This window comes from Protomyctophum bolini (assembly GCF_963924005.1).
Source record: "Protomyctophum bolini genome assembly, chromosome: 4".
NCBI lineage: Eukaryota > Metazoa > Chordata > Actinopteri > Myctophiformes > Myctophidae > Protomyctophum > Protomyctophum bolini.
Window position 1 is genome coordinate 19567286 of NC_137865.1, and position 26420 is coordinate 19593705.

The 26420-nt window shown below is 44.6% G+C and overlaps 1 protein-coding gene across 3 annotated transcripts in view; it reads right to left on the minus strand.

Moving 5' to 3' along the window:
• The window catches only part of dusp8a (dual specificity phosphatase 8a), a 95606-nt gene that overhangs the window by 54738 nt on the left and 14448 nt on the right, over positions 1 to 26420 (minus strand). For all 3 annotated transcript variants that reach the window (XR_013963990.1, XM_080762521.1, XM_080762522.1), the window contains exons 2-3: positions 21750 to 22207; positions 2688 to 2826 (exon numbers count right to left, since the gene is read on the minus strand). Coding sequence is in view for 2 of the 3 variants with exons in the window: in XM_080762521.1 (XP_080618647.1) it covers positions 2688 to 2826; positions 21750 to 21992 (382 nt within the window). In the remaining variant the exon portion in view is untranslated. The remainder of the gene's footprint in view (positions 1 to 2687; positions 2827 to 21749; positions 22208 to 26420) is intronic.

Genomic DNA, 26420 nt, shown 5'->3' on the forward strand with positions numbered 1-26420 from the left:
GTGCGTGTATCCGTGCGTGTGTGTGTGTGCGTGTGTGTGTGTGTGTGTGTGTGTGTCCGTGCGTGTGTCCGTGCTGTACTGTATGTCGTCTCTGTCGGGTGGAAATTCAAATAACACATTTTTGATTGCGAAAATAGCAGATCTACAAGCTCACATGGGCTCGTCTGAGGACGACCTAGAGAGACAACACATCGTGCTGCGACGTGTTGAGAGCTTGTAGATCAGCTATTTACGGGGGCAAACCAGCACTCTTTAGCTATAGGAGATGCAGGTGTAACGACATGGATTTCTAAACAAATTTGTTCAACGCGACGTTCCAAGTTCAGGAGACTTCGGTAAAAAAGCAATTCTCCTGAACGCTGCCTTCCGGTATGGCATGGAAGGAAAGGAGTGGCATTTGCATTTCTTTCACCATGTAGTAAATGCTGCATTCGTAGACGTAAAGTTGCGTTATTTTTTTATATATATATTTTTTCTTTTTTCAGATTTAAAAACAGGTTTTTCTGACTTGCACGTGGTGTGCACATGGATGCGCCCACGGTTATTTATTCTTTCAATTGTCCTCTGGCAAGTGGCAACTGCACTGTGTTTCTGTTTAACAGGTGGAGCATATTGGGTTAATTAACACAAAAAGATAAAATATGGAGATAAGAGGTTTCTGCCCGACAACGACGATGCATCCCTCTGTCTGCGGCTGAAGCTTAAATCATGCGCTCTGTGCTACGATAAGTGTCGCTTGCCAAAAGGAGAGCTGATCTACAGTACAAGCTATAACAGTGCATTGTTAGCTTAGTTGCAGATCAGGCCTTTTCTTTGGCATATAAGTGACACCCTCGTGCGATGGAGCATAATAATTATGCTCAATTGAGGGAGCCATGGGTGCTTTGAGGCAATCCTCCTCCGTTTCATAAGAGCCTGTGAATGACTCATGGAAACGCACTAATCTCCCAGGAGGGGGGGGGGGGGGGGGGGGTGGAGAGAGGCGAACGAGCAGAGGTTCTACCCAGCATGCCTCGGTCATACTTCCAATCCTGACTGACTGGGACAGAGATTACACTTTCCTTTCTGTGACAATGACGACAGATTCTTAAGCCTCTGTCGTAGCGCTTGTGTTGTATATGCAAGCGTGTGCGTGTGTACGTGTGCATGTGTGTGTGAGAGAGACATACATGCGTGTGAGAGAGAGAGAGAGAGAGGGAAGGGGTTATTAACTATCTAACTAGGCATCTAGGACTCCATTATAATGCTTAACGTGCTTAATGGCTGCTATGACAAGCCATTAACCGTCCGGGAGTAAATAAGGCAGCATGGGATCCAATCTGTCATTCGTTCGTTGATCCTTTCCGTCAGAAAGAGGTATAACTGCAACTGTAAAGCCTCATTTATTCTTGGTTGTGCGTCGGGGCTCGGTAAATAGAAGATCTACAAGCTGACTGGATTGCGCCCGGGGGTGTCCCGTATGTGGAGGTCAAACATAGCCAACATCTACTGTACTGCGTATGAAGCCAAGATGAAGAGTAGACCACCTTCATCCACTGCAGATGTGAATAGTGATGTAGTTACTGTAGTCTACTGCTGTATACAGGTTTGGTTAAATGGTCATTTTGTTCATTAAATTGCCACTTTAAAATGTAATTTTAGCGGGTTTGAGTCTAATAAGAGAGATAAATCAAAGAGGCTGAATTGTAAAAAGAAACCCCAAACAACATTCTTTCATAGCTCATCTGCTTGAATTTGAAGGCAGAGTTACCTGCAATTTCAGCTAGTTTGACCAAATCTAGCACGGGTAAAGAGCATTGTTGATTTCGTTGACTAAAACTAAGACGAAAAATGACAACTAAGCTATGATGACTAAAACTAAGACTATATATACTTTTCGTATATTTATACAGTTTCGTCAACAAATAAAAACTAAAATGTTAGGAAGGACAAGTGGACAAGAGATCCAGACAGTAAGTCATTTTACTGCACTTTCAGCATGCACTTGGTTGCATGCTGAAAATAGCAGATCTACAAGCTGCGCTGCAACGCGTTGTGAGCTTGTAGATCGGCTATAAAAAAAGTCATTACGATGGCATCAAGGTCCTCCAAAATACATTTTAGTATAGTATGGTATAGTATATTTAAACTGTAGAAATAGTCGACTAAAATTCTATAATATTTAGTCGACTAAAACTAGACTAACACCAAAACATTCCAGGTGACAAAATTGTGGCTGAAACTAAATGAAAACTATTGAAAAGACTATGACTAAAAATAAAATCTAAATTTGCTGCCAAAAACAACACTGGTAAAGAGTATTGTTATGTAACAATTATAAGGGATGTTGTGGGTAATGCACGACAGTGACATCTGCTGGCAACAAGGTGACATGACCATGAACATTAGCACTCCAATCACAGAGAAGTTTGCACTTGTTCTCCCACAACAAAGACACAAAATGATGCATAGCATGTCGTACTCTGTTGGATGGAAACCTCATATATCCAAAACTGTTACTTTTCAGGATTCATATTCAATTCAAAACTATAAAAAGTAGCAAATCGACGAGCTCAGAGCTTGTATACCTAAATGATGGAGATAGAAGGTTTCTGCCTGATGGTGACGATATAGGGAATTAAACACAACATGGTTGATGACACACACACACACACACACACACACACACAGAGAGAGAGCTGACGTACCGGTGAGCAGGGACACTCGGTGGAAGGTGCCCTCCAGCTTGCCCATCAGGATGTGCACAAAGCCATCTTTGGACAGGTGGCCCGCCTCCTTGGAGCTCTGGTCGTACACCACCACTTCCTGCTTCCTGCCCAGCTCCACCTATCACAGTGCAGAGAGAGAGAGAGAGAGAGAGACAGGTTCATAATGGAACCACTGGAATGCAGAAGCTGCCTCTTGCCGGCAGAAACAAACCAGGAAATATACTAAACTAAATATATAATTTACCGGCATAAGCCCATCACACACAGGATGCCGCGCGGCAACGCCTGGAAACTAAAACAGTGGCGTATCGGAGTGTCAGGCGAGGCGTGAACGCGCGTCGGACGCCGCCGGTGTGCGATAGGTTCAATGAAAATAACGGAGGCGGCTGTTTTGACGCGCGGCGTTCGCAGACGGTGTGTGTAGCCCTATAGAGGCCGCAACACACGAGCACAATACCGTGAAAGTCAATCATTATCAATGTTTTGTATTTCAAGGAGCACCCTCTGCCCTCTCCCCGCCCGGTTGCATATTGTTGCTGTCGGGCAGAAGCCTCTTATATGCATTTTTTTTTTTTTGGTGGCTTAGCTTTTGTCCCCACAAAATGTCTGCAACACAAACATTAAACACCATTGACAATGAAGGGAAAATTGACGCATCTTGTCCCCACACGTCTCATATCTGCCATCGACAATGAAAGGAGAAAGTAGGTCAAATGTCCGCCAAATATGATGTAAATTTGTGGCAACAGGGAACAGGCATTCTGATTGGCCAGTATGAGATGATGCATGATGTTGTACGATGATAAGAGCACCCCTCACTTTTTATAGAGGGATAGACAGACAGGAGGCTGACAGGAAATGGGGAGAGAGATGGGGGGGTGGGGGGGTGACATGCAGTAAAGGCCGTCGGGATCGGGAGTCGAACGCGTGGCACACTGCCAGACTGGATTACCAGCCAAGGTGGCTGGACCACTGAGCCACGGCACAGGCCTCGTAAGTTTAAATTAACGCCCCAGTTGATCACAACACATGCAGTGTCAGACAAAAGTATTGAAATCACAAAAGTTTCAATAGCAGATCCGCAAGCTCGAAATGCGGCGTGAAGCGTCACGTTTACGAGCTGAGGTCTCCACCACACAGAGACAACATGAGGTCTCCACCACACAGAGACAACATGAGGTCTCCACCACACAGAGACAACATGAGGTCTCCACCACACAGAGACGGCATGAGGTCTCCACCACACAGAGACGGCATGAGGTCTCCACCACACAGAGACGGCATGAGGTCTCCACCACACAGAGACGGCATGAGGTCTCCACCACACAGAGACGGCATGAGGTCTCCACCACACAGAGACAACATGAGGTCTCCACCACACAGAGACGGCATGAGGTCTCCACCACACAGAGACAACATGAGGTCTCCACCACACAGAGACGGCATGAGGTCTCCACCACACAGAGACGGCATGAGGTCTCCACCACACAGAGACAACATGAGGTCTCCACCACACAGAGACGGCATGAGGTCTCCACCACACAGAGACGGCATGAGGTCTCCACCACACAGAGACAACATGAGGTCTCCACCACACAGAGACGGCATGCGCACATAGGCCACAGATCCCTGGACAGCACGAGCTTAGAGAGGCACTTCCTAAATAGAGAGTTATATAATGTAAACCAGTGGTTCCCAAAGTGGGTTCCGGGGACCCCTAGGTGTCCTTGAGGGAGTTCCAAGGGGTCCCCAGCTAAATGATAGTTTGGAACCGAATGTATACCCTTATGGGTCTGTAACTCTCAAAGTTAAGATTTTACTACAGTATATAAATTGGGGATAGAAATGCCATTAAATAGGGGCCGTAGCCTAAGTCAGGTCAAACTGAGGGCCCTAGAGCTGTAAAAACCTTCTCTTATGGGGGTCCTTAGCATGTATTTTCCGCAGGCTAATGAGTATCATTGTGGGGGTCCTTGACATGAAAAGTTTTGGGAACCATAAACCTCAACAGATGATTTAACGAGAAGGAAATACTGCAGCTGACGACCCGGGTCAAACTCATGTTTTATTTGTTATGCCAGTAAACCTTCCAGAAAGGTAGCTCGTAGAAGAGATATGAAAAACCCAGGTCAATAAAAAGCATAAATGTCTCCATCACGCTGTGTGTGCGTGTGTGTGTGTGTGTGTGTGTGTGTCTGTGTGTGTGTGTGTGTGTGTGTGTGTGTGCGCACGGTAGTGCTGCAGTTTGTGCACTGTCAGAAGGTGTCAGCAAGGAATGGAATAGGAAATTATTTGAGCATGCACCTGTGTGTGTGTGTGTGTGTGTGTGTGTGTGTGCAAGCTTGTTGTGAGCTTGTAGATCAGCAAAACATTCAGTTTAGGCTCATAATAATAAAAAATGGCCCAAAAATCTAAATAGCATTCATAAAAATCACTGTGCTAAAATGTTGGGTGTGGGTGTCTGTCTGTCTGTCTGGTGTGCGTGCGTGTGTGCGTGCGTGCGTGCGTGCGTGCGTGCGTGCGTGCGCATGTGCCTGCAACGCTCCGGCACCAGTTTGCTCTCCATGTTGTCAGGCAGGCTTTGGTCATGTGACCAAAGCAGCGACTGACTGCTGCAGCCATGAATCACCATATCACTGGAGAGGAGAGGAGAGGAGAGGAGAGGAGAGGAGAGGAGAGGAGAGGAGAGGAGAGGAGAGGAGAGGAGAGGAGAGGAGAGAGAGCAACGCAGGGATGTGACAGTGGCAGAGGAGAAGCAGGTGAACGTGAAACAATAAACGATGGTGAGGTGAGGAGGAGGAGGAGGGGGAGAAGATGGGACACAAGACCAGGGTGGGAGGCGGGGGGGGGAGGGGTTACAGAGAGAGAAAGACATATGGAGCATCTCTTTGTTTACATTATATTCCTCCATCCCAAGCCCCCGATCCCCCCCCCCCCCCATTCCCCTTTCACCATCACGTCTTCAATCACCCTCTAGCTTCCGGGCAAAGCTGCTCTCTCTACAACAGAGCCGTCTGGAGCAGCCTCACACAATGCAACCTCAGCTCTGTCTCAATGACATGCAGCGGTGAGCATTGAGGGCGTTTGTGTGTGTGTGTGTGTGTGTGTGTGTGTGTGTGTGTGTGTGTGTGTGTGTGTGTGTGTGTGTGTGTGGAGTAGGGGGGCCGCCTGTCCCCACAAGTACAATTTGGGAAATAGAAAAAAAGTGTTAATATAGTGTAATATATAGTGTAATGTTTTACAGTTATTTATTGAGTAATTCTGCGGTCACACAGGTATTTACAAATCTACAGTCTACCATTCATGTTCAATGGAAGCTCAGCGACATGAAGATACAAATCTACAGTCTACCATTCATGTTCAATGGAAGCTCAATGACATGAAGATACAAATCAACAGTCTACCATTCATGTTCAATGGAAGCTCAATGACATGAAGATACAAATCAACAGTCTACCATTCATGTTCAATGGAAGCTCAATGACATGAAGATACAAATCAACAGTCTACCATTCATGTTCAATGGAAGCTCAGTGACATGAAGATACAAATCAACAGTCTACCATTCATGTTCAATGGAAGCTCAGTGACATGAAGATACAGATGAGCTTGCTACAGCTAAAACTGCTACAGCTAAAACTGCAAAACGACCGAGCGTTGTTTAACTATCTCCACTCCCCTTTCTCTTCACACAATTCCTGCTTGAAAAGGAAGGGGGACGGACTAATAATTATTTTGCGTTGTTGTGAGCTTGTAGATCGGCTACTTTTGGCTTTAAGGATATTGTTAAAATGGCAAAACCAAACATTCATAAAAGTGTAGTTCCTCACATGTTGTTGTCCCGGCAGGTATAGTGTGTGTGCGTGTGCGTGCATGTGTGTGTGCGCACAATCTGCACATGTGCGTGCACGTTAGCAGCGTTACCCTACTTACCATGCCCTAGACGTGTACATTGTGTACAGCATGTCTTTGTCTGTCTGATTGTGTTTCCGCTTAACAAAGCAGCTGCACTATCAGAGTGTCTTGGCACAGAGCCATGATGCAGGTGACAAGGACAAGGTCACACGCTGCATGCAGGTGGCTAGAGAGAGACAGAGTCCGTTTCTAACACCTCCTGTTTTCTGTGTAGACCCACATCTGAAAATGTCTTGTGCCATACAGGGACCCCCAGAAGGGGAAAAAAACTAAAAACAAATACACAGATACTAGTAACGCCATTATAGTTACCGTGTTTTCAATGGATGAGTTATTAGTTACCCACGTTATGTAATGTAATCCAAAAGAACCGTCTCCTTCTCCTGCCAGTGCGGAGTCTGTCCTGTAAACTGACATGGTGCGCTGAGTGCGCTCCCAGAGTGAAACACATTCCACATAAGAAAGTGGCTTCCACAGGGCATAACGTCATCATAATGATGATGATTGGTCAACATAGGGTAACATAGGGTAATTACTTTAGGCCGGTCTCATTATACTGGATATTGTCTGTGATTTTGGATATTGTACTATTGGCATACCGGTAAGTGTTCTATTCCTGTTTTTTTAGAGTAGAGCTTAAAACAAACCACAACGGGACCAGAGTGACATTAGGGAATATTTGTTCCTTGAAAACAATGTGTCTGAATTGGAAAATCATATTATTTTAAAACCTTTATTTTTTGTATAAAGTAACTAGTTACTTTCATAATTTAGTTGCATCGCAACGCATTGTGAGCTTCTAGATCAGCTATTTTCAAATGGCCGAAATGTATACTATATGGGGCTTAATGTAAGTTCTGTAATAACAATCAAAATCTACAAAGTAACTAAAGTTTAAATAAATGTAGTGGAGTAAAAGTACAGTATTCAGATCCGGGCTGTATAGTGGAGTAGAAGTAAAATGTATTGGAAATACTCAAGGATTTAAAATAATGCAGTATTAAAGCACCACTGTATACTGTACTACACACACACACACACACACACACACACACACACACACACACACACACACACACACACACACACACACACACACACACACACACACACACACACACACACACACACACACACACACACACACACACACACACACACACACACACACACACACACACACACACACACACAAAGACACACACACACCACATTGCAGTACAACATTCCAGCGGACTGATACAACAGGCTTTGCATGGCACGGCTGAAATCAAACTTCCCAAGGGCTACAGTAAATATAGAGCAGTTGATAGAGTGGAGCAATGTGTCAAGACAGAGAGAGAGAGAGACAGAGAGAGAGAGAGAGAGAGAGAGAGAGAGAGAGAGAGAGAGAGAGAGAGAGAGTCGCTGGACATGTGGTGGTTGTGTTTCGTACCATATTTCACCAGTGGTGGAAATGTTTCAATACAAGTAAATAAAAGTAGTTGTAAAATAGTATATAAAAGTGGTCCAGTAAAAGTATCAATACTGCAATATAGAAAATAGAAATGTACATAAAGTACCAAAAGTAAAAGTACTACTCATTATGCAGAAATATATAAAGCTATTTTCAAATGCATGACTGAAATGTATATTGGGCTGTTGTGGTTAATGTATGTTTTGTAATAATAACAATAATATTGATATTGAATAGACGGGACCCATTTTTATATATGGGCTCACGACCATGACTGACTATATGTGCTGTGCCTCAGTACAGTGCTTTGCCTCAGTACAGTGCAGTGCTTTGCCTCAGTACAGTGCTTTGCCTCAGTACAGTGATGTGCCTCAGTACAGTACAGTGCTGTGCCTCAGTACAGTGCAGTGCTTTGCCTCAGTACAGTGCTTTGCCTCAGTACAGTGATGTGCCTCAGTACAGTACAGTGATGTGCCTCAGTACAGTGCAGTGCTTTGCCTCAGTACAGTGCTTTGCCTCAGTACAGTGATGTGCCTCAGTACAGTACAGTGCTGTGCCTCAGTACAGTGCAGTGCTTTGCCTCAGTACAGTGCTGTGCCTCAGTACAATACAGTGCTTTGCCTCAGTACAGTACAGTGATGTGCCTCAGTACAGTACAGTGCTGTGCCTCAGTACAGTGCAGTGCTTTGCCTCAGTACAGTACAGTACAGTGATGTGCCTCAGTACAGTACAGTGCTGTGCCTCAGTACAGTGCAGTGCTTTGCCTCAGTACAGTGCTGTGCCTCAGTACAGTACAGTGCTGTGCCTCAGTACAGTACAGTGCTTTGCCTCAGTACAGTGCTGTGCCTCAGTACAGTGCAGTGCTGTGCCTCAGTACAGTAATGTGCTATGCCTCAGTACAGTACAGTGCTTTGCCTCAGTACAGTACAGTGCTGTGCCTCAGTACAGTACAGTGCTTTGCCTCAGTACAGTACAGTGCTTTGCCTCAGTACAGTACAGTGCTGTGCCTCTGTACAGTACAGTGCTTTGCCTCAGTACAGTACAGTGCTTTGCCTCAGTACAGTGCAGTGCTGTGCCTCAGTACAGTACAGTGCTGTGCCTCAGTACAGTGCAGTGCTTTGCCTCAGTACAGTACAGTGCTTTGACTGAGTACAGTACAGTGCTGTGCCTCAGTACAGTACAGTGCTGTGCCTCAGTACAGTACAGTGCTGTGCCTCAGTACAGTACAGTGCTTTGCTGCACTGCTCTAGAGGTGGGCGACCTGGCTGAGAGCGGAGCTGCATGCATGCCAGACTGCAGCAGTCGCATGGAACAGCATGCAGCCCTCCTTATACTGCAGCACTACAGCATGCAGCAACACAAACGCTCACACTACACACGCTGTGTGTGTGTGTGTGTGTGTGTGTGTGTGTGTGTGTGTGTGCGCGCGTGTGTGTGTGTGTGTGTGTGTGTGCGTGCGTGCACAATGCAGGTGACCTGAGGGAATAGCACAAGGAGAGGAGAGAGGAGAGAAACAGAGCAGCGGATGAGAGGAAGCAGGATGTGAAGGCTGGCCATCCATCACAGCATGCTGTAAACAAGGAGTGGTCAAATCATTCAACCTCGCCTCTCTACGCCAATACAGTGAGAGGGAAAAGTGAAAGCGTGTAGTTGTAGTATCTGCAATGTATGTACTGTAAAGAATACAATGAAATGGACGGAAGGAAATGAGAGAGAGAGAGAGAGAGAGAAGGGACACAAAGTGAGATTTATCTTTGCTATCGTTATCGCCTCCACTGATGAAAAGAGTACGGAGGGAAAAAAAATTGTCTTAGTTTTAATAGTGAGCTCACAATAGACACACACGCACACTGAAACATACAGTAGATGACAGATGGTTTGGTTATGAAACGCAGTACCCCTCTCTCTCCTATAGCGTACAGAGGAAGTGACGGCAGGGTTTTCCCTGACCTCGGCAACAACACTTACTGACCGACCGGTGGACAACGACACCACACCATAATACACTACTAGTACTGCTGTGGTAGATAATACACTACTAGTACTGCTGTGGTATATAATACACTACTAGTACTGCTATGCAGATAATACACTACTAGTACTGATGTGGTAGATAATACACTACTAGTACTGCTGTGGTATATAATACACTACTAGTACTGCTGTGGTAGATAATACACTACTAGTACTGCTGTGGTAGATAATACACTACTAGTACTGCTGTGGTAGATAATACACTACTAGTACTGCTGTGGTAGATAATACACTACTAGTACTGCTATGCAGATAATACACTACTAGTACTGCTGTGATAGATAATACACTACTAGTACTGCTATGCAGATAATACACTACTAGTACTGCTGTGGTAGATAATACACTACTAGTACTGCTGTGTATAGATAATACACTACTAGTACTGCTGTGGTAGATAATACACTACTAGTACTGCTATGCAGATAATACACTACTAGTACTGCTGTGGTAGATAATACACTACTAGTACTGCTGTGTATAGATAATACACTACTAGTACTGCTGTGGTAGATAATACACTACTAGTACTGCTGTGGTAGATAATACACTACTAGTACTGCTGTGGTAGATAATACACTACTAGTACTGCTGTGGTAGATAATACACTACTAGTAGTGCAGGGAGCCGGCCTGTGACACAATGCAACCGTATCAGCAGAAAGAAAGAAAGCGCTAATTTCACCCACATTTGGGAAAACCCTCTCTGTCCGGGTCACCTTTAATGGGGTCTCCGTACTCCACCGACTGCACGGGACACGAGTGCTGCTGAATGCACTTTCTTTGTACGGAATGCACTTTCTTTTTTTTGTACGGAATGCACTTTCTAAAGAAGGATTTATACTTTAACCCATTTAGGCCTGACATCGAAATAAATTTAAAAAAAATCTTCTAAAATCTTGTCGGGCCTTGATGCCGTCATAATGGCAGATCACTTGCTGAAAATAGTAGATCTACAAGCTTGTAGATCTACTATTTGTGCAGATCTGTGCGTATGTGTGTGTGTGTGTGTGTGTGCGTACATCGGGTCAAAGGCTGTGTCTTATCGCTCGTGTGAGTGGGGGGGGGACAAGATCAGGTGACACTACCCCCCCCCCCCTGCGCGCGGTCACTCAAGTGAGCGTCGATGACCTCACGCTGCACCACATGCACACAGGCGTCAGGGCTTTTCATCACCCTGTCTTCTCCTCTCTGTGTCATATCTCACATCCATGTCCAACACACGCACGCACGCAGCAACATTTTACGACAGAGATTTTATGAATCGCATCTTTAATACATTTTTCCATTTGAAACCGTAAGTCTATAAACCCTAAAAATAGCAGATATGCAAGCTCACGAGGCTTCTCGGTGCATGACACTTTGGTACGCAACTAAGTATAAATCATGCTTAACTCATTCCGATTTCCGACACCTAAATCTGACCTCGAAATGTCTAGTCGTGATTCTAACCCCAACCTGAATCATTTTCTCATTGTAAACCTATATCTAAAAATCTGTTGCGTCCATGAAGCAACAATTTATCTCGGGATGACCAGGAAAATGGTCCTCACGATGTCCATTTCTCAGATTATACTATACTTTGGCCCTCACGAGTATAGAATTTCAAGCATGCACACACGGGCAACACGTGCAGTCGTACACGCACGCGCAAACCTGTCTAAAAAGTGCAATGTGTGCAGAAGTTCCAAACGCACTCAAGACCTGCATAGCTGCTTGTCATGTGAACACATAAGTCATATCAACACTCATTCTGTCCATTCTGTACAGCCTTTACACTGTACTGTACGACGTCATTGAAATGGGTTTAGTTTGAGCACCAACTTTGTGTTGCATATGTACACAGTATAATACAGTATAATCTAGGCTCTAAGATCATTGTGTGTGTGTGTGTGTGTGTGTGTGTGTGTGTGTGTGTGTGTGTGTGTGTGTGTGTGTGTGTGTGTGTTTAGAGTGTGTGCATGTCAAACAGTAGGAGCCTTAAAACAAACTATGATTCATGGCGTGACTGACTTCATCGTGGCAAACATAATGAACCCAGCCCTTCTCTATACAGGAAACCATCTCTAGCTTATCGTCTCTGTCGGGTGGAAACCTCATATGTCCAAACCTGTTGCTTTTCAGCATTCAATTTCGAAAAGGGCAAAAGTAGCATATCGACAAAGCTCGAAAGATGACACGCTTCGAGCTTGTGGATCTGCTACTTCTGATGCTTTTTGTGTGACGCTGTAATAGGATCAAGTAGGGGCGTTAACACAACACATCCCGTTTACACTATGCAGGATCGTGACTTCCCTCGTTTTGGCACAGGCGGGTCGTGGAGAGAAGAACGAGGTCCCGCGTTCTTGGCATTCTTTGTGTTAATTTACAAATTTAAAAAACCCACAAAAAGTCAGAATATGGAGATAAGAGGTTTCTGCCCGCAGCGACATAATACAGTACACTCATCTTTTGTTTAACTTGCAGGGGAAAAGAAAGAACAAATTGTGAATGACAACAGCAAACAAAACATTCCAAGGTTTACCCATAGGATAATCCCCATAACAACTGTCTCTGATGTCACCATGACTCACCAAAGTCATTAAAAGTCACTGAGCCAAGGGGGAGGAGGACAATCAAAGGGTTTTCCTGAGTACAGTAGCAATTCCACAATGGAGAAATACTAAGTAAAAGTCCTGTTTACAAAATTTGACTTGTAAAATTTTGGGTACTCAGAAAAGCGCTATATAAGTTTGAGATATTATTATTATTATTAAAAGGCACAAAAGTTAAAAAAAAAATTGCATCAAAAACTTAGAGACTAAGTAAAAGTACAAAGGTTTTCCAAAGTAACTATAGTCCAGTAAGCAGGAACTAACCGACTAACTGTCAAATAATAGTAGAAGTATTAACTAAGTATTGCAAAATGAAAATATGCAAGTAAAGTAAAAGAAAAAAGAAAAAGAAAACAAAAAACAAAAGAAGAACATAAGTTTCTTTCCACCGCTGTAATGTAGTTACTGGAAACAGCTCGGTGTCCTGGGTACATACAGTCACCAAATTAGCTCACACCATACAGTGTTTTCCCATGCATGTCACTGATTAATGACATAATCTTTTCCTCTTGTCTGATAAGTAGATTACTGTACAGTACAGGCCCAAGTGTCTCATGGAGAAGGAAGAGTAGCGTCTGTGTCTCATAAAAAGCATTTGTTTCTCAAAGGTTTTCATGCCAATAACTGTGTATTTTGTGCCAGGGACCCTGGCACAAAAAATAAAATAAAATAAAATAATATATATTTATATAAATATCGCAAGCTAATACATTTGGGGGTCCTTGACATGAATAAAATTGGGAACCACTGCCCAATACTGCTAAACGGATTAGGGGTCATAGGCCAACAGCTTGAGCTTGGTACCACTCAGCCAAAACAAGCAATTAACCACTTGAACCCCAGCATCCCTCTTCTGGAGGGAGGGATTGTTCTGCAGAAATATCAGATCTGCAAGATCACAACGTGCCACCACGTGACACGTTGTGAGTTTGTAGATCGGCTATTTCTGGGAAAAAGACTGTGGGGGGAAAAAGAGCATACCAGTTGAATTTATAGAGCGTCACCCTTTCATGACGACGACAGGCCCAGGAATTCCCCATGAATTTTCCCCATAGACATTTCAAAAAGTATTTATTTAAAGATCTGTAAGTCTCGAACAAAGCCAACTCGGATCGTGACAAATCATGACAACAAACACAATTTTTTGGGCCGAACAAATAATTAGAATGAAGAAAAAATCACACCCGTGTGAAGTGAGTGGTGCAACTCTGTGTGGGGGTCCCCGGGGGGTCCCCAGAACATCCAGACCCCAAGGAACGTGTGTGTGTGTGTGTGTGTGTGTGTGTGTGTGTGTGTGTGTGAGTGTGTGTGTGTGTGTGTGTGTGTGTGTGTGTGTGTTGTGACACTTGGTGGTGAAAACCAACACCATTTTCGTGCTCGGACAGACCCAGCCAGCCAGCCAGCCAGGGACAGACCCAGGGACACACATACTGTAGCATACTGTAAGGCAAGTTACAACACTTTTCTCCTTGTTTTTCTTCTTTGTAATTATTTGTCCGGCCCAAAATATTGTGTTTGCGCCTTTGCGGGTATAGTTAGAGGGGGGGGGGGGGGGTGTACAGCAGCATTGTGTAAACAGAGCTAAACAGTGATGTCACATTGCAACATGGGAAAACTGGCTTACAAAACCATTTGCTGTTAGAAAGTCATATAGTACATGTTAGCATGGGTAGCATGGTAGAAAGCTCTTAGAAACAGATAGCAGCAGTGTTTTGCATTCACTTCTGGGACAGCAGCATTTTACCCAAAAAACTATTTTAAATAGTATACAAAAAGCCTCAGTTTTGTTTTCTGAAAAACTGCTGATCTGAGTTCCATCCAGAATCCCATGCCTACATACAGTACACACACATGCCCCCCACACACAGGGACGTGCATCTACATACACACACATGCCCCCCACACAGGGACGTGCATAGAGTGTTAGAGAGGCAGGGGCTGAAATACAGTAAGATGGCACTTTTGAACAAAAATAGCGAAAATAGCAGATCTACAAGCTCACAACGCGTCATGCTGTGACGTGTTGAGAGCTTGTAGATCAGCTATTTTCGGGGCGCAACCCAACACTTTTTAGCTAGTGGAGATGCGGTGTACGACATGGACTTCTAAACAAAAGGAGAGGAGGGGCATTTGCATTTCTTTCACCATAGTAAATGCTGCATTCGTGGTCTGGAGAGGGCATGTCTATGTGTGCACGTCCCCCCCCCACACACACACAGGAGGAGTGTCTCCTCTCTTTCTGCTTTGCGCTGACCTCTGGTCCATCTGTCAGACCTGGACGCCTCCTACACTCAAAGCAGCAGCACACCGCGGATTAGTTTGGCTTAAGCCAAGACTCTCCTCCGCCTGCGAGCCTGCCCTGCAAGCCTGTCAATCAGCCGCCATGTGTGCCATACGGTTACACGTGTGTTTTTATACTCCGAGTTGACATTAACACCCTTGTTATACTGCAGTTGTTAAGAGATTTGTGTAGAACCAGATGAACTCGACTCAGGTAGCTGGTTGTCACAGTGGCGTCCAACCCTCTGTGTACTGTAGGAGTGCCAATTTGCAAATTCTACAAAAGGCCTTCTATTTTTCACAAAACTTTCAAAATGAGCAATTTGTGATTCATTCATGAATAGTTTAGGAGAGAAATGGGCCATGCAATTCATTTCACATTTACATAACAGCTAATTGCACAGCTTCAATGCTTCAATGCAGTATAGAGGAATCCGTCGCGATGCGATGACACAATCACAATAGTGATGATTGCCTCTGACCAATCCGTAGTCTGCAGGGTTTGGTTTTACCGGCTGCTTCAGCGTAATGGAAAATACCAGATGTGATTTTACCGGCTGCTTCAGCGTAATGGAAAATACCAGATGTGATTTTACCGGCTGCTTCAGCGTAATGGAAAATACCAGATGTGATTTTACCGGCTGCTTCAGCGTAATGGAAAATACCAGATGTGATTTTACCGGCTGCTTCAGCGTGATGGAGAACCAAAGTCAGAAGGCACTTCGTGTTAATGCATAATCCCCACCAGGTCGGGAGTGTGTAAGTACATGATGTCACTTGTCTATGACGGATGAGTCCATATATTTGGGAAAAGTTTCAGCCCGCTCCGTCTGTCATGCACTTAAATATTACTATATACATACACACACACACACACACGCACACGCACACGCACACGCACGCACACACACACACACACACACTCACACACACACAATAATAGTTAATTATAAGATAAAACGCAGCCAGCCAGACAATGAAACATAGACAGGGCTGGAAGCATAATCTCCCAAATGTATATTTGGCCTGAGTATAAAAAGGTGAGTGGAGTGGAGTTGATTCGTTTCTATGCAAAGGACAAAGTGCCATTAGGAAGCACTGATGGCTGAACATGTCCCCGCCCCCCGCCTACGGTATCTATCTCTGACCTACATGGAGAGAGAGTAGATGGATGGGGGTTTAAGAGAGGACTGGACACGATGGGGTGGGGTGGGGGGAAAGCACTGGTTCCCAAACACAGGGTCCAGACCCATTTGTGGGAGGCTAAAGCACTCTTGTGTAACGCTCCTGTTTTGTCGGCTGCACGCTTTGACAGACCGTTTAAAATCTACACTGATGCCAGTCATGTGGGGGCCGTACTCATGCAGGAGGACAATCTAATAGATAAGCCTGTTAGATTTTAGGATAGGATGTTTATGTAAATAGTGGTCCGGTGATCCCCTTGGGACCCCGTCTTTATGGGGGGGGGGGGGGGGGTGACGGTTCCCTGTATATAGTATTGGATAGTATATGGTATATGATATGGTATTGTATTGAAGTATGGTATCTTATATTAGGTGGTCTGGTGTAGCTTTATATATATTATTCACTTTGTTTAGTTTATGGTTTCTGTAGGTCATTTGCTTTGCTAATCCTAATTCCCTTTCTCCTTGTGTTTCAGAGGATTGGGCAGCAGAGCTAAGGATGATGATGATGATCAATCAGCCAAGTGTCGGCACATGGGCCCGTTGCCGACGCCCTATATAAGCCTGCCTCCCCAGTCCTTTCCTCAGTTCTGTCAAGGACTGTCTAAAGAGGACGAGACGCCATGGAGCAACATGGCGTCGCCTGTACGGTCTTCGCGTCTCGTCCTCTTTAGACAGTCCTTGAGTTCTGTTGTTTTCCGTTCTCCTTTGCTCCTCTCCCACCATGCACCTTTTTCAGCATTTCTGTTAATACATACAACACGCACACACATACATTTCAATCATACATACACGCACTACACTACTGACTACTGATTTCCACACCTCATCTGTTTGCTGCTGATTTGACCATTTAATTCCTTATTTTGATTACTTAATAAATCTATATTTCATTTGAGAACTGTGTCTTTGTTTTTTTGTTCTGTATCTGGCACCCCTACGCCAGGTATACAACCATTTGTTATATACCTGGCCTAAGGGTGCCAAGTATACAACAAAAAACAGGGGAGACGCAGTATTCAAAAGCAATATAAATGTATTAAGTAAACAATAATAAGGAATCAAATCAAACCAAATCAGGAGCAAATAGATGAGGTGTGGAAGTCAGTTTTTATGGGTATACCTTTAGTTTTTTGTTTCCTACATTTTTTTTAAATTATGATTTCAAAACATTTTCCACAAAATTCAATGATTTATTTTTAAGTAGGCCTAATTTCGGGAAGAAATCAATGAAAAATCGAAGAAATTCGATAAATTAGAAAACAAATGTGAAAGAAACGACGCGTTGTGAGCTTGTAGATCTGCCATTTTCACTAGTCTGGGTCCCCGGGTAATCATCTAACTTCTCTTCTGGGTCACGGGATAATTTGATTGTAAACCAGTGGAGTAAAGGAACCACTACATCCTTGGTATGTGGGCGCTGTAACTGGCGGTCACGGGTCTCATCTTGGCCGGGGCGCCCTGTGTGAAAGGCGCAGTGTGTCGCCCCGGGGTGGCTGGGCGGGTGGGGGGATGCAGACTATTAGCGCTCAATGGGATGTGAAGGGGGAAGACGCGGCTGCGCTGCGCCACAGCTATACAGCAGCCCACCCATGAATGCCCACTGTGGCGCTCTGCTCTCCCGCTTCCTGGATTCACTTCCCCACACAAAAGGGCTCCACAATGGCGTCCCTTTGCTGCCCCGGCCGGCCCATGCACGGCAGCCCCTTGGCAGTGCAGTGGGGATGGGGGTGGGGGGGTATGTCAGTGTGGTGTTGTGTGTGTGTGTGTGTGTGTGTGTGGGGGGGGGTCGGGAGGCCTCTACTTTAACACCATACAGCCGGTCTGCACGTGCCCAGCCCACCGCCTAGCCAGTGACCACACAAAAGGGGGGTGATGTCATGCTCAGCCAATAACAAAAGGCCTCTGGGTGGCGTGCGGCCCCCCTCCCCCTCGTCCCCTCAACCTGGCTAGCGCCAGCTTTATCCGGCCTAGCATTAATCGCATTGCATTATCCTCTTTTACTGGTGGTGGTGTCTCTGTGTGTGTGTGTGTGTGTGTGTGTGTGGGGGGGGGGGGGGGGGTTGATGGCCAGAGAGCAAGAGAAGAAGGGGAGGATGATGATGATCTCAAACGTCCTCATTTCAAGGACCCACACATTAACATATATTTGTCAAATACGACTTTAATCCGTATACTGTAGCTGTTTAATAATATAGCATCTACATGCTCACAATAATGTGGTGAGCTTGTAGATATACTATTTAAAAAAATTAAACTGGAATATTTCCTGAAACATTTTCACTTTTCAGTTGGGGGTCCGCAGCCAAATACATTTGGTTGTTCACATGAAAAAGTTTGAGAACCAACCACTTAGGTGGACGGACAGACAGACAGACAGACAGACAGACAGACAGACAGACAGACAGACAGACAGACAGACAGACAGACAGACAGAGATATTAAATGTGAAATAGATGTGGGAAGACAGACAGAATGGAACAGAAATCAGGAAAGACACGTATGTATAGAGACACACATTGCTGCGTAATGGAGCAGAGGCACCGCTCAAAAAGTGAGGCCTGTGTTCACTGAAGTCTCTCAGAGATCTGTCACGCACACACACGGAGAGAGAGAGAGAGAGAGAGAGAGAGAGAGAGAGAGAGAGACATGTTTGCTTTCTGATTGAGCCGTGAGGTGAAGAGATAATTCAAAGAGAATCTTACACTAGCTACACAAAGCTCTGGGAGAGCCTTATCTCCGGGCTGGGGTACATGGCTTCTATAAATGCGGCACATTTTGGGGCATGCCAGCCAGATGGCAGGCCTCAGAGCATCTGAACGGGGCTTAATCTATCATGCCTTTGATCCCGGCCGGCCCTTTTGGCAGCATAGAGTCATTCATCTAGTGATACCCTCTGGGGGTGTGAAGTCTGTCGTGGCATTTCAGTGGATTGGGATGACTGCCACAAGCTGGCCTTCACAACCCACTTCATATCGTGATAAGTGATATAACCATCAGGTCAGCTTTAGCTGCATGGGCTTGAAGACGAACAGCTTGGTGGTCTATAGCTAGCTTCTGCAATAAAGGCTTCATAATCAATTCCATGCTGAAAATGTTTTAAATATAATTTCAAACATGTAAGAATTAAGTTATTAAATATGAAAATATTAAATAATTTGGCATTTGTCACATCCACCGTGTGCAACTTTTGTTTTTACGAAGCCAGAAATCTAGTTTTCATTCATAATGTTCCGTTCAATGAAGGAAATCACAATGGTTTGAGTGCCAATTTTGTCAAGCAAAAATGTTGCAGTCGTGATTCGTGACAACCTCTAGTCGCGACGTGATATACGCAGAGGAACGGGAAACGATTCAGATGACTATGCGGAAGATTATTGCGACCATCTCAAATAATTGCGATCGGGCCATCAGGAAATAGCTGTGACAGGCTTTGGACCGGTGCCTTTGGTATTTAGAGTTTGGTATAAGGTAACAGTGTACCTTTTGCTATAAGGTTGGAACAGGTGCAGCGTGATAAATCATCAGACCCAGGAAGCACTGACAACTCTGCATGTACAGTCAGGCTCTGAAGTGATCAGACAGGAAGTAAAAAAAGGTGTATCGCCCCCAAAAGGAAGAAAGAAAAAAAGAAAAAAAATCCCTGTCTACATTTCCTCCATCCTGGTATTTCTGTCACCGGCCGCCTCCACGAATAGAATCGCAACAATCAGTGGCCTTATTGTGTCATCATTACTACCACACACACATGCACACGCACACACACACACACACACACACACACACACACACACACACACACACACACACACACACACACACACACCGCAAAACACTCACTAAGTACTGTAGGTATACAGCCGTCAGCCTTGACTGCAGCTGGGGAGTGGATGTCACCTGCCGCCTTCCATAGCTTTGTTGAGATGCATAAGCTACCATCGTGCAACACTGGTTCGGTTGATACGTGCATGTACACACACACACACACACACACACACACACACACACACACACACACACACACACACACACACACACACACACAGTGCGAGTGCGTGCATGTGCACTTGCTGAACACTTCTGCGTGTGTAACTGTGCATCCATGAGGGTGTGTGTGTGTGTGTGTCTGTGCGCCCGCGCATGTGCGCGCGCTTGGGTTTTCCCCCCCTTCTAAAGTTCCTTCAGTTTCACACAGCGAACTATAAATACAGGAGTTAGCATGCAGCATGCCACGGACGGAAATGGAAAAAAAGGCTGTCGTATTCAGAGGAGAAGTCATGGAAAACGGGAGGATCCGATTTCAGGGCCACTGATAAAGCAATAAAGCGTACAGTAACTAACGCCCGACCGTCACCGCCAAATATAGCCGCGCACACACACTGATCTGGTGCAGGCCGGGGGTCGGATCAGAGCCAGACAAGCCCCAGACCCAGACACTACTGGAATACGGACTGGGCTCCTCACTGGCCAAATTTATGCACAGGCTGTTATTGATGCTAGTCAGTGACTGACCAAGATATGACTACTGTGCAGAGACCAGTGTTGTTTTCGTCGACTAAAACCAAGACGAAAAATGTTGCAAAAATTAGTTGCATGCTGAAAATAGACAATATGCAAGCCCACAGTGGGCTTGTAGATTGTCTATTTTCAGCAAGTGAAAATTACGACGGCCAAAATATACCAAATCTTGAGGCACTACGCAGTTCTTCTATGCATGTGATTATTTACCTTGCTTATTTTAAGTTGCTCCAAATAAGAGTGTCTGCTAAATACCTAATATTGTGAAATGAAAAAGAAGAAAAGTAGTAGTAGGCAGGTAGTTTAAAATAAACAAATCAGTACTACATGTCACATGCTGATAAACAATTGTGACATAATTGTGACATCTGACTTTACTAAGTCTAGAAGGTTTAAAGAGATTAAGAAAACGACAAACACCAAAAGCCCTTTTTTTGCCAACTAAGTCAATATCCGTACCCCCCGCCTATGGGATATATCCGTACCCCCCGCCTATGGGACATTATATGCCAGCTACGGATATATCCGTACCCACCAACCCCTTTACACCCTATATGAAGCGGTAACAGTTAGGCCGAAAATCAGCTTTTAACATTGGTCCGGTTGCTATAGGCAACGCCTCCATCACCCCCAGCACCAGGGTCTTTGCACCCGGCCCCCATGCATTTACCTCCGTTCAAAGTAGGATTAAATAACTTAAATAACTCTGGAAATAGGAGCGCTGTCCATGGCGATCGGCATCCATCCTACGTTCGTATGTAATTTGTGATTTTGTACCGCATCGCTCCAGACATGTTAACGTTTGGGTGAGCGTGGGTTAGCGTGAGCTAATGCTAATAATATCCGGTCGTCAATATGGTGGTCTCCAGGCTGGGAAACAGGAAATGAACATGAGAAAAAATCCAACAAAATAGCTCTACAAGCTCTCAGCGCATCGCAGCGCGCCATGTTGTGAGCTTGTCGATCCGCTATATTTTCGCTAAAAGTGCGGGGAAATGTCAGCCGTTGCCTCTCTAACGTGCCCTGCACAAGGTGACCTTACCAAGGAGGGGCCCACCCACCTTGACCTTGCCGTTGGGCTGCAGCAGCTCGGTCACAGACACCTTGTCCTGCTGCAGCCTCCTCTTCACCAGCTTGGAGCAGCACACGTTGACGGCGTTCTGCACGTGCGAGGCGTTGTACTCAGAGAATGTCCGGCTGTCGATGACCAGCAGCCGGCCCGTCCCGCGCTGGATCAGCCCCGCCAGCCGTTTGATGTCCATCATGGTGCTGCGCTTGTGGCTCTGGCCTTTCTCCCCTGCCATGACCACGATGATGATGACGCCAGTCGCTCTCACCTCCTGGGGTTCAGCAGCTCAACGGTGGGTTGGTGGGATGTGAATGGGGTTTGATGGAGACAGCTGACAGAGAGGGGGAGAGGGGGGGGACAGGACAGAGGTGACGAGGAAGAGGAGGAGAGGTCAGCGGAGGAAGGGGAAGACTACCACCGGAGCGGCCGTGGCGAGGTCCATCACGGTGCCTGCGGTGAACAGAGAAGGGGGGGGGGGGATAGAATATTTATTTGCTATTTGCACAAATGCATAGGAACCCTTGGAGCCGCAGCTCCCAGCATGGTCAGCATTTAAAAAGACGGAAAATACAGACAAGACAGAAATAACGTATACATCAATATGCGACATGCGTATATTCTTACTATGCTCTTTAAAAAGACAAATAAAATGCGTACTTGTGTCATGACTCTTATAACTCAAGAGTTCTGAAGGCTCACAGCTACAATACACAACAAAGATGTACTGTAAGAATCAAGAATCAAGCAGAGTTGCAATTTGTCACTCACTCATACAAAGGTACTAGCGGCCGAATGTTGGTGTAGTGTAGTATGTTCCACAAAACTGTGCTAACAACAGCAATACAAAAATACACAACATAATGCTGGATCTTAATGCAATAAAAATGAAAAATTAGGCAAGACCCACACTCCTTCTGTAAAAGCTAATTTAGCAGCAAAAACAAGCAGTAGGGGGATGTGTAGGGAATGTTCAGAATTGTAGGGGGGGGGTATTTATTATCAGCTATATAAAATTTATGGTAAGATATACATCCATATAAAATCTGGAGCGTTGATTTAACTCTGAGATTGCAAACATTTCTGCAGAGTTAAACAGAGTTAAATCAATCAGTGGATGATACATGATTTATTTTATATATACGCTTTTCATAAGCAATGAGATAACATCTTACTGTGCACACATATAGCAAACTCGTATAACAAAAGTGTGGCATTGGACGGTTTGTTTTGGCAGGCAGAGACATTCTAACGTGTCACTGTCACTTCTGAGATGCTGGCGGGCATTAGAGGGCACATCAAGGGCATAGCCCGACCGATAGGCGGTATCCGACTGGACCATATATCGGCCATTATTTGACCTTTTGGACTTTGTTATCGGCAGTTGTGTAGCCAGTGAGTCCTGATTTTTTTAAACCACTTTAAAAAATTGCTAACCTAAGCTTGTAGATCGTCCATTTTAGAAAACAATAGGGCTTAAAATGGCACTATAACCTTTTTAAATGAATAAAATGCAATTTTGTCCAGTCTGTATGGTAGAATGTGTTAATACAATATAAGTCAGTATCAGTAATTGGTGGACTTGTTCTTTCAAAGATTAGGATGGTCATCAGACACAAACATGGTGGCATCGGTCGGGCTCTAATCAAGGGCATGATCACCTCTGGTCTTGCAGACAGAGTTCCGTTCCAGTCCATGCAGTCACGCTGCCAAACAACGCTGGCTGCTTGAAAACAATGCCACAATGCTTCCAGTCTCAACTACGGACCCCACAGTATGTCAAGCGTGCTCGGTGACTGTGTTTTTGTATTAACAGTCTCTCGTCTTGTTGCATCAGGGCTTTGATCCTCTGGCATGTTAAAAATAACTGTATTTTTAGGACATTAAAAGCCACACAGATCTTCATCCACTGCGATTTGTTACACAACGTACAATACTATTTTTAGACATTAAAGGCCAAACCCAGATCATCATCCACTTCATCGTCACTTCACCCTCATGCCTTCTCGTTGAAGACACAGAACTTTGAAATGGCAAACGGTTTGTTTTGTCCCTTCAGCCAACAAACTGTACTGTATATACTGCTGTATGGGGACAGCATTGTCTTTGGTGCTATGTTGTTGTGTACTATATGGTTATATACTGCTGTATGGGGACAGCATTGTCTTTGGTGCTATGTTGTTGTGTACTATATGGTTATATACTGCTGTATGGGGACAGCATTGTCTTTGGTGCTATGTTGTTGTGTACTATATGGTTATATACTGCTGTATGGGGACAGCATTGTCTTTGGTGCTATGTTGTTGTGTACTATATATGGTTATGTGTTTTTCTGTTGGAACAGACTGTGAAGATGAATATCCCTGAGGGGACAATAAAGACTGGTATTATTATTCCGGCCTGATAATATCTGAAGGAATTATCACCAAAACACAAAGGCCCGGACAAATTGAAACATGTGTGCCACAATAGAAACAAGTGTGTGTGCATGCGTTTGTTGCTTGTCTGTCTGCATGTATGCACGCACGTGCATGTGTGTGTGTGTGTGTGTGTGTGTGTGTGTGTGTGTGTGTGTGTGTGTGTGTGTTTCTGGTGGTGGTGTTGTTGTTGATGGAGGGTCTCCAGTGAGGCAGCTCTTGAAACAGGAAACTGGGAGGGGTGAGATAAATTAAGCCAGGGGAATTTGGAGAGCAGGTCTGGACACAGATGAATGGCCTGCACGGCATCCTCCTGGACTTGTGCACGCGCGCCAGCGAGCACGCGCGTGCAAGTGTGTGTGTGTGTGTGTGTGTCCATGCGCACATGTGCGTGTGTGTCACAGAGATACCTCTATAAACTTGATGAACTGCCTCTTGCTATTTATCACTTGTAATCACCCACCAATCTACTCCCCTCTCCGATGCCCACGACAGCAATCACATTTAATGTGGCACACACGTGTACTCTCGCACACACACACACACACACACACACACACACACACACACACACACACACACACACACACACACACACACACACACACACACACACACACACACACACACACACACACACACACACACACACACACACACACACACACACACACACACACACCTTTTTACAGCAATGTCCGTGTTAACCTATGTGACTATGTATGTGTATGTATGTGTGACTGAGTACCAGTAGGGGCAAAAGTGGCGCTGTTGTGCCAGAAACAGAGAGAGGGATAGTACTGTTGCCTGCTAGAGAGAGAGAGAGAGAGAGAGAGAGAGAGGTAAGGGGAGAGGGGAGTTGCACCACTCAGTTCACACGGGTGTGATTTATTTTAAAATGAACTATAACTATAACCCCAAAGCTGAAAATAGGCAATCTTTGAACTTGCACAATGAAGCATATATCTGCCATAAATCTAACCAATAACCCCTAAACCTAACCTCCACAGTTAACACCCTGAGCGGCATAAACGGAGGTCTCCGTCCTATCAAAGAGTTAAGCTCAGCGCTCAGGAGAATGCACTCCGTAACTGCAAATCGCTGGGCGCCCTGATTTAATGGTCCTAAATACCCCCGGGTGTCCGTGGGTGTTAATATCTAATCCTAACACCAACCTGAATCTTTTCTTAAATGCATATAAACATATAACTCCCCAAATCTTTTTTTAACCATAAAAGACGGAGGAGGAGGACCAAGAAAATTATCTTCACAATGTCTAACTCTACTATACGTGTGGGGACATTTGGCTCTCTCCAGTGAAGACCAAACGGAACATCAGTGGTATTTGAGAACGTATACAGTAGACTAGGTGAGAGCCAGTTCACCGGTCAGTTGAGAAGGTCACAATGTGAACCAAGCAACCCATGTTGTTTTATTCATCCGCATGGCACAGTAGCAGGAGCCGTGACAAATAAATAGATCTGCTACTTTTGTGTGATGCTGTAGTATGAGCAAGTAGGGCTTTCATTTACCAACATTTCAAATATGGAGATATATTAAAACATATTCCTACTTTGTCAACCTTTTCAGATGGAAATAAGTCATTTTAAGGCTGGGCAATATGCCCGACAGATCAATATCACTACAATCACAAGGATTTTATTTTGATTGATATGCATCAGGATATGACTTATTTTTGCAAAATCTGACAGTCAATCAAAGTGCTAGTCACTGCAGTGGATTGAAAGATTGCATGTTATTTGTTTCATCAAGCAAGAATGTTAAAGACTTTATTACAACGAATTGTGTATACTCAGTTAACCCTGCAAGACCCGTATACTGTACATTTCTACCTGCAAAAAAAATGATTTCAACCTTACTACTATTTAATAGGAATTTGAAGCGGAGATTATGTAAAAAGTATGCACATTTATAATAATTATTAAATAATAATTTACATTGGGGGGATATATCTTTCACAATAATAAATAAAACATGTTCTAAACATTCTAATGATCACAAAAACATATATTATAGTTATTTTACTTTCTTGTATCATCACATAATGATGATACAATTCCACTGATAATAAATGATAACATTAATGTTTTTGAGTGACACCAAATGATTGTTCTATGATATGAAGCAGAAATGATCCTTTATTCCTTTACTATAGTATACTGCATCATTGCATAGAATGCATGCCTGTCAAATCCATTAGATAAAAGGAGCCTGATGACCACAACAAA